The 9,856-nt window shown below is 29.8% G+C and overlaps 2 protein-coding genes across 2 annotated transcripts; one reads left to right on the top strand and one right to left on the bottom strand.

Moving 5' to 3' along the window:
- The first annotated feature begins 214 nt into the window (after positions 1-214).
- Positions 215-823, top strand: LOC131649838 (uncharacterized). The gene has a single exon (XM_058919590.1). The coding sequence runs from the start codon at positions 215-217 to the stop codon at positions 821-823; it is 609 nt and encodes a 202-aa protein (XP_058775573.1).
- A 6,998-nt stretch (positions 824-7,821) lies between these two features.
- Positions 7,822-9,542, bottom strand: LOC131651837 (UDP-glucose flavonoid 3-O-glucosyltransferase 7-like). The gene has a single exon (XM_058921542.1). It carries the CDS (start codon positions 9,424-9,426, stop codon positions 7,975-7,977), a length of 1,452 nt encoding a protein of 483 aa, XP_058777525.1. The 5' UTR covers positions 9,427-9,542; the 3' UTR covers positions 7,822-7,974.
- Positions 9,543-9,856: the final 314 nt, after the last annotated feature.

Here is a 9,856-nt window from a genome sequence, read left to right as displayed (position 1 = left end):
TGAGAGGATATTTTACAAGTTTGTTTACTTTTTTCTAGTTGAGGATTTTGCTCGAAGACATAAGAAGAGTATTTTGTTTTTAAAGTAGATTTTGAAAAGGCTTTCGATTCAGTTGCTTGGGATTATCTGTTCTTTGTGCTTAGGAAGATGAACTTCTATTCCAAATGGATTAAATGGATTTAAGGTTGCATTTGTTCGAGTTTTTTTGTCTGTTATGGTCAATGAGAGTTCAACTCAGGAGTTTAAAATGGAGAGAGGTTTACGTGAGGGTGATTGTTTATCTCCGCTGCTTTTCATTATTGCGGCGGAAGGATTAGCGGGTCTGATGAAAAATGCCATTTCCGTTTCGGCTTTTCGTCCTTTCAAGCTTACACATGACCTTCAGTTTAGCCCGCTTCAGCTTGCGGATGATACATTAATTTTAGGGGATGTAAACTGGGATAATATTTTGGCTATCAAAGTTCTGCTTCGGGGATTCAAACTAGTCTCTAGTTTGAAAGTGAATTTCTCTAAGAGCAATATTATTGGAGTGAACTTGGAGGATAGTTTTTTTGGATTTAGCTTCAACTTTTTTTCTTGTCCTATAGCCCATATTCCTTTTATCTTTTTGGGGATTCCCATTGGTGCTAATCAGCATAGAAAAGGGACTTGTAATCCAATTTTGGCGAAGCTTAGGAGTAAGACCTCTTTGTGGAGAGGAAAACATGTCTCTTTTGGCACTCACTTGGTGTTGATTAATGCGGATCTTAATTCTATTCCGCTATTTTTCTTCTCTTTTTATAGAGCGCCGAAAATTGTGTTGCACGAAATTACAAATATTTAAAGGGCTTTTCTTTGGAAAGGCGAGGAGCACAAGTGCATGATTAATAGGGCTTCGTGGGTGGGTATTTGTAAATCCAAATGTGAAGGACGGTTGGGTATCATGAACTGTGAATTGGTTTATACAACTTTGTTATCAAAATGGGCGTGGAAACTTTATTCTGACCATTCAGTTGTAGGGGCCTCAATTCTTTCTTTTTGGTATGGTGACATTAGAAGTGTTCTACTTGAACTTTCTTGATCTATTACTTATGCTAAATCACCTTTGTGTTGGAGGGACTTGAAGGAAATTGTAGGACAATGGGGAGTGTATAATAATTGGTTCGGCAATAGCATCTCGTGTAAGCTGGACAATGGTCATCAGATAGAATTTTGGGGTCAGAAATGGATTTGATCGCAAGCTTTAAAGGTTTTGTCCCCTTCTCTATTCGGGGCTGTTTCTAATAGCAGAGCCACCATTGCATCGTTGGGTTCTTGGAACGAGGGTAAGTAGTTTTGGGATTTGGATATTTGCACTAATTCGTTGACAAAATACGCGTTTTGTGAGCTACAAGTGCTTCTTTGTATTTTGGCAGATTTGTATCCTTTTCTGGAGGTTTTGGACAATTTCATTCAGTGTTTTAAAAATCGGACCGGATCGGCCGAACCGGGAACCGACCAAGTAACCGGTCTGGTTCAATAGTGGATCGGGTATGCCATCAAACCGGTGGGAACCGGTAAAAACCGGGAAAACCGGCGGTTTAATTGCTTTTTTTTTTCTTCTTTTTTTTAAAACTTTTTTAAAACTTTTTTTTAATTTTTTTTTTAAACTTTTTTTTTAACATTTCTTTTAAACTTTTTTTTAAAATTTTTTTTTTAATATATTTAGTAGTGTATTACTTAAATAGCATTCTCACATAGTTTTTTTCGTTAGTGACAAATTAAAAACTTTATTGTCTATTTGTTATCTTTGTTAATAAATTTTCTTAAATAGCATAAACATATTGAATTTTATTTGATTTTCTTTTTAGGAGGATCCTATTTTGAATTAAATTTGGTACACATTGGAGTTATTTTGTTATAAACTATTCAATTAGATTATGTTGTAATTAGACTTTGTTTAGATTATGTTGTAATTAGACTTTGTTTGCAATTAGACTTTGTAATTTTTTACTATTTTGTTATGTGTAATACCTTTGTTTAAAATTTGAATTTAAGTTATGAAATTGTGAATTTATGATATGATATTTTTAAAAAATTTAAAAGCTAGTTATATTTTTTTAGAGACTGAATCATCCGGTTCGACTGGTTTAATTTTATACCTATATAATGACAGGTCTATTCAACCGAGTTATCCGGTTTAATCCGGTTTGGTCGTGCGGTTCGACCGATAAACCAGTGACCCAGTACCCTCACCGGTTCGATGACCAGTCCGATTTTTAAAACACTAATTTCATTTGGTGGAAGGACCCGGTTGAATTCTTGGTTAAAGCGGCGTATTATAAACTGTATTCCTTATGTTCGACATAATCAACTCGTAATTCTATTTCGTAATTCGATTTCTTTTTATTATATGTTTTCTAAGATTTTGAAGGCTCTAATTCCTTCTAATATCCATTTTTTCGGTTGGAGACTTGTTATTGATCGTCTTCCACTAATCTACTTTAATATATAAAAATTGATTACCACCAAAATTCCTTAATTACCCTAATCACAATCAATTTAAGATGGTTTTACATACCCCTGGGAGTAATTACACCTCTAAACCTATTAAATTACAGCAGCCTAATTATTTTAAATATTTTATTGGAATAATGCAGCCGCCAATATAATTATTTCATTGGAATATGAAAAAAAAACTTACAACACGCTTTACTCTGCAGAATGCATTTGAACATTGAGTTTTTCAAAACTCTTAACCCTTTCAATTTCCTCCATACATCTATAAAGTTGTACACTACAAGCAACATTTTTTCTCTCTCTCATTTCCTCCACCTTCCTCATACTCTCTCTTTCTCCTCCGAAAAAAAAAATCCCAAATCTCTCATTTTTCCTCCATCATCATTCAACACTGCACCATCCTTCATTCTTTTTAATTTTATTTTTGAAAACACTGTTTCTCTCTACAGTTTTCCTTCATCTTCATCCCTTTCATCTTTGTTGCTTTCATTTTCTTGATGCTTTAATTTATTCGTCTATGTTGCTTTTAACCAGATAATAAGTTGATAATTTTCCTCCGTTAAGGACATTAACGACACAAAGGAAATGGAGACTGTATCTGCAAGAGAAGAATAAATCTGGGTATTGGGATATGGTCGGGAAAAGGATTCTGATTTGTTTGCTTTTGCTAATCCCTTTATTGTTTGGTTGTTTGTGTGATGCTTGATCATTCTGATTTCAGTTTACCTTCGAATTTGTGATTGCTAGGACTTTGTTATGCTGCTTGGATGATAGGTCGAGAGAAAAAGAAGAGAGCTAAAAGGGTTTCAGTTTTCTCAATGAATCTGCCATGTTGTTTGGACTATAGATCAAAGACAAAGATTAGAGAACGATGGAAACATTGATGAGAGAGAAGCATAGGCAGAGAGAGAAGACTATTATTTTCCTCTTTTAATTTTTTTTTGGAAAATTAAATGAAAGAATAGTGTGGTATTGAAAATTGTTAATTGTTAATTGAAGATTTTTTTTTTTGCCTTTCGGAAAAAAATTTCAAATTCAAATTTTGGTGTCTTTCTATTTTATTTATTAATTTGATTTATGTTTTTGCATGACTTTAAAATAAATGAGATTAAATGAAAAATTAATGAAAATTATTATGAACCAAATATAATAATATATATTTATTATCATTTCTATTCATAAATGTTTAATTACTATTTTATTTTTTTTAATATTTGAAAACGGTAATAAGATCACATTTTTTGGGCAGCACGTGTTTAAAATAGGTTAATTTCTCCTATAAATAAATTAAAACAAAATTTTTTTAAATTTTATTTTATAAAATATATTTTTAAAATTTTAACCTTTTTGCTATAGCTTATAAATTAATATAAAAAACGTATGAATATAAAGATATTTTAAATAAATTTTTATATAAAACATTTTTTAAATATATCTTACGAAATATTTATGTTATTTTATCATATAATAAATCAAAATTAATCTTTGTATTTTAATTATTTTATTTTATCTTAAAGAATCATAAATCAAATTTGATTTTTCAGTTCATATATTTTCATAGCAAATAAAAATACAAACTACATAAAAATAATTATAAATGCATTAAATTTAGTTTCTTTTATTTTTATCATAATAAAAAATTAATAAAATTGTTTATTTTATGTCTAGTGTAACCCTTGGATGAGAGAATTTTTGGAGAAATAACTATTGATACCTATATAGTTTGAAGAATTTTTATGTCTACTGTAACCCTTGGATGGGAGAATTTTTATGTCTACTGTAACCCTTGGATGGGAGAATTTTTGGAAAAATAACTATTGATACCAATATAGTTTGAAGAATTTTTATAGAATGCTTTGTTATAATCTTATGTGACATATTCTAAAAGTGAGTTAAGATCCAAACGTTATCAAATATATTAAAGATCATTTGCACCTTGAAGAGGTTTTGATTTTGAGCTATTAAACTTTCAAACATGTATCTAAATTTTTTATACAATTAATAATCTTTTATAGGGAGATAAAAATAATAATAAAAAATAATAACTTTTTTATTACCATTATTATTACATTTTATGTGCCTAATTAATTCAATTAAACCACTATTTTTACAAATTATATTTTTAAAAGATTAAGAAATTAAACGAATATAGTACTAATTTTATTGAAGATTTGTTGACAATTTTATTAGGAATCTACTTTAATATATAAAAACCAGTTTGAGAGATTTTTTCATACCCCTAAACATAATTACACACTTAAACTTATTCAATTGCCTTTAGCCCTAATTAATTATAATGTTTTTATTTGAATGAGTAGTCCATTTAACACGCTGCCTTTTAGTCATTCCATACTAATTATTAACCATTTTAAATACAATTTGTAGAAAATTTTAATAATATTAATTTGAAGAAAATGTCATTGGGAATATGTAGTTTTAGGTGATAATAATTAGTCTTTTTTTTAACATTTGCAATTATTAATATTTTTTAAGAAATAATTGATCTACTATTATAATAACTACTATCATAATAAGAAAATCGATGTCTACCAAAAATAATTTCATGTCCAAGTTTAAACAAATATTTTAATCCGATTTTCATGCCTTCAATTGTCCTTTTTTCATCATCAACTCATATTAGCATGCCTTATGTCTTTAATATTTGACAATATCTAAAAACAATCATTATTTTTTTGCATGCTACAAGTTTTCCAATCAATTCCAATATCTAAAAGTAATAATTACGGTTAATTAATCATAAAAAAGGTGGAATTCGTATAACTCTCTACCTTCCATACAATATCAACAAATATATAGTACCTTGACATAATTCAAATTCAAATAAAGGAATCAGTATAAAATAATTGTAAATAAACATACAAAAAAGATTTCGTATAGAATTAAAAATTAAAAATTAAATGTATATAACACCTTTCAATACGCATTATTGTATCTTCCCCATTGAAAATAGTTGACATTAATTCTAATTTATATTCATTCCTTTAATATCTATAAAAAAAATATTTGACATTAATTCTAATTTATATTCATTTCATTAAATATATCAAATATAAAGAAAGAGTTGGTATATAAATCTTTTTCTGCCAATGATTTTACATACCCCTGAGAGTAATTACACAACTAACCATAATTAATTCCAACAACTCATTTAATTCAAATCTTTTTTATTGGAATATGAAAATTTTGCACTAGGTTCTATGTCACTCATTGCATTGGAACATTCATTTTTTCCCACCGTAATCATTATTAATTCTAAATAACTGCATTTAGTAGATTTTATTTAATTATTTAAAAAATTATTTAATTTTCATTGGCTCATGGTTTTCTCCATACAATCTTTCTCTTTCACGCTTTTGAATTTGATAAGCTGATATTAATTACAAATCCTATTTTACTATATATTCTTTTTATCAACCGTCATTTACACCAATCACCTCTTTTACCGAAAAGTATTCCAAGCATGTTTCATATCAATTTTCCACCCATGCTTTCTCTTCCAATGGAAATATTTTAACTTTTAAGATGTTACTTTACATATATTTTTTTAAGTAATAAATATAATAACTATAATAAAATATATTAATTAAGTAAATCATTTGAAATTACAATTATATTATCGAAAAAATTATGTTTTTATTTTTAATGGTTTTTAGAGGTTTGCATAATAACTACATTACTTCTATTTTTAATGGGTTTTTATTTTCAAAGCATTTTATACTAAAGGTAATTCTACTCAACTTTTTGTGTTGGATAGATAAGAATTCAGCTTTAAAAAATATTTGTATTAAATTATGTAATAAAGGATAATAATGATTATTAACATCATTTTGAAATATTTGTATTTAAAAAATAACATCATAGTTATTCTTATCTTTATATAATAATAATAATAATAATAATAATAATAATAATAATAGTAATAATAATAGTAATAATAATAGTAATAATAATAATAACAATATAACAACAACAATAATAAAAATACTTTCTATAAAAAAAATAAAATAATAATATTATTATTAATAATAATAATAATAATAATAATAATAATAATAATTTATTAGTATTGTAAATGGTGAATATTTATAAAATTTATTTTATATATTTATTACATATTAAATATTATAAAAAATTCTTAATTTGGAGAAATTTGCATGTATTAAATTGATAAAAAAGATGGATAACACAATTTTCTTATGAAAAACTCAAATTTGTTATTATTTTTATTTAATTTATTTTATTATGTATTCAATATTTATAAAAAAGATGGATAAATTCATACTATATTTTTGCATATATAAATTCATAATATATAAATTTTATATTCATATGAATTTTATACTCATATGATATCTTTTACAATTTACTTATCACATTGCATTTTATAAAAACTTTTTCTTTTAAATTTTTCAACAATGATTATTTGTTTAAGATTTGTCAGAGATTCCTTATAAAATTTAACTGTGTTTAAATTTATTTTCTATTAGATGATAAAATTATATATTATCAATAGAATTAATAAATTTACAATACAGAAAATTTAAAAATTATAGGCATGCCCGACGGGCCTAACCTATTATTTTGACGGGCCGACAAAATATTTACTTAAATTGAACAAATATAGAGATCATATATTAATGAATTCTGAATTACTATAGCATATAACTTCTAAATTACTACACAAATTTAACAAACATAATCAAATTGTGTTATCCATCTTTTTTTGGTGTATATTTTTTTATTTTACATTAAATCTAATCAAATTATTAAACCAATATAGTTTTTTGTTGTATAATATATTTTATTTTATAATATTGATAGAAATTGTAAAATTAAAATTATAAACAATTATAAAAATTATTGGCATGCCCGACGGGCCAAACCTTTTTTTCCACCATATATTTGGTTTAATAGCAATTAAACAATCTATCTATATCCTAACAACTACTACAACATAATAAATTAAATTAATATTTATATGACAATTAATATTGATTTTTTTTGTTAATTCGTATAAATTAAAATACATTTTTTAACCATAACCATATTATATTTATTTAATATTTATACCGACTTTACGTGACCCGTGCGGGCGCACGGGTCCTTTACTATTATATATTATGACCCAATAATCTATTTCTACATCTTTGAACTATCCCACTAATAGTAACAACCTTTACTAGTATATATTATGACCCAATAATCTATTTCTACATCTTTGAACTATCCCACTAATAGTAACAAATGAGCTAACACTTTTTATTTCTATGCATCAAATCATATTTATCATACTTATAATCCAATAGAAAGAACGGAATTAAATATGCTATGAAGTGTAAGATTCATATACATTGCATCATATTAAGTGGAGTGTAATTCTCAATATTAGAGACACACTGAGTGTGCAAAGAGCCACATGATTCATGAAGCTTGACTTCTTGAGTCAAGGAATCTAAATAAACAAAACAAAGAAACCTAAACAAATCTCTTATTGATAAAATCCTTAAAATCATCTAAAGCATCCACCGAACTTCTAGGAAACCCGTTCCTAAACTTTTCACTAAGAACCTCAACATTCTTCTTCACTTCTCCATCACCCATCAACCTCTTTATTCCCATAATTATATCATCCTTTGTCACATCTTTAGACAAATCCTCAGAAACCATGTAACCCAACTTAAGATAACTCACAACCAACTTAGCATTGTAGTGTTGGTCACCCCTTATAGGCCATGCCAAAATCGGAATCCCACGTCCAATAGCCTCCAACGTCGAATTCCAACCACAATGAGATAAAAATCCACCCGTTGATTTGTGACTCAGTATCAACAGCTGTGGCGCCCAACCGTGTATTATCAAACCTCTACCTCCAACTCTTTCATCCAATCCATGAGGAAAATATCCTTCTGGTTCACTTGAACCGGATTCTTCAGCTAAACCAAAACGAGGTGGACCCGGTCTACCAGAACCGTGTTGGACCACCCATATAAACGGTTGCTCACATAACTCCATTGTTTGAGCTAGTTCCGCGTACTCTTCTACTGTGGGTCCCACCTCTGAACCGAACGACACGTATAAAACTGATCCATGCGGCTTTGAATCTAACCACTGGACCACTTCTTTCTCGGTCACGCTGGATGACCGGTTCGACCGGAAATCACTGTCGCGGAGAACTGAACCGATAGTTTTCCAATACTGCTCCGGCAAAAGCGGTCCAACACCGTACACCGGTTTTCCGATATAGTTCGTGATGTAGTTGAGAAATGGACGCTCCAGATCATCACACGTGTTGATCAACAACGCAGTTGCTCCTTGAGTCTCATTCAGCCATGGTGGTTGTTCTCCATCTTTAGGTGGACCCCTCTTTCCACGGCCAAATCTACCCGGAGGCGGAGGAAAGCCGTGTTCTGGAGGCGGAGGAGGAGGAGGGTGGTGATGACGTCGTTTTATATCCGAGTACGTAACCGCCATGTCATCTGGTAAACCGGGAAGAGAACGGATTTCGCCGGGTTTCAAGTCAAAAGGCTGAGCTTTCCATACCGCAAGCTCCATAGAGGCGGAGCATGCGCCGGAGGTGAAGAACGCTGCCGTTGGAATTTTAAACTGTTTGAAAATATCGATTGACCAGCTCATCATGGCGTCGACAATTGCATAAACGGGTAGGGCTGGACGATGGTAGTTAGAGAGGATATTTTGGAGGCCTTCAGCAAGCTCTTGGTGGTGTTCCGGGGAAGGAGGTGGGGATGGGAGTAGGGTGAGTTGAAAGAGAGGGTGTTGGTGGAGAGATGATGGAACGGAGGTGGAGAGGGTGGAGGAGATGAGAAGAGTGACGTGGAAGTTTGAGGAAGTTAAATGGTTGCATAGTTGGAAGCATGGTAGAAGATGGCCGGTTCCGAAAAATGGTAGGATGCAAATTTCTTGAGACATGTTGATTTTAATGTTTGTTTGTGTGAGATGGGGTTTTGATTTATAGTACTATACGATAGAATGATAGAACCGACAAGAGATGAGGAAGGCAAGAAAAAGATTTAACATCAGTTGACTGTTAGGTTGGACTTGGAGTGGAGACGTGTGAATCATCGCATGGTTGATGATAGTTCCGTTCTCATTCACTTCTCTTTAGCGGCAACCAATAAGAGGGGACTAGGGAGTAACTCTTTCTTGTAAAGCAAGTTATTACACTATACCATTGAACACCGACCAAGCTTCACCCTATCTAATCTATAGTTTCCATTTTGGTCATATAGTCTTATGATATTTGCTCTTTTGTTTTCATTACACAGTTTTTTTTTTTTTTTTGTTTTGTATGGTTTGGTTTGATTATTTTGAATTACTAGGTCTAATTAATTGTATTTTT

The sequence above is a fragment of the Vicia villosa genome, linkage group LG2 (assembly GCF_029867415.1).
Source record: "Vicia villosa cultivar HV-30 ecotype Madison, WI linkage group LG2, Vvil1.0, whole genome shotgun sequence".
Taxonomy (NCBI): domain Eukaryota; kingdom Viridiplantae; phylum Streptophyta; class Magnoliopsida; order Fabales; family Fabaceae; genus Vicia; species Vicia villosa.
Note: the sequence above shows the minus strand (reverse complement) of the source record. Positions and strands in the feature narration are given on the sequence as shown.

Coding starts and splice junctions, on each gene's coding strand:
- LOC131649838 (XM_058919590.1), top strand. CDS start 215: ATGGTCAATGAGAGTTCAACTCAGGAGTTTAAAATGGAGAGAGGTTTA.
- LOC131651837 (XM_058921542.1), bottom strand. CDS start 9,426: ATGTCTCAAGAAATTTGCATCCTACCATTTTTCGGAACCGGCCATCTT.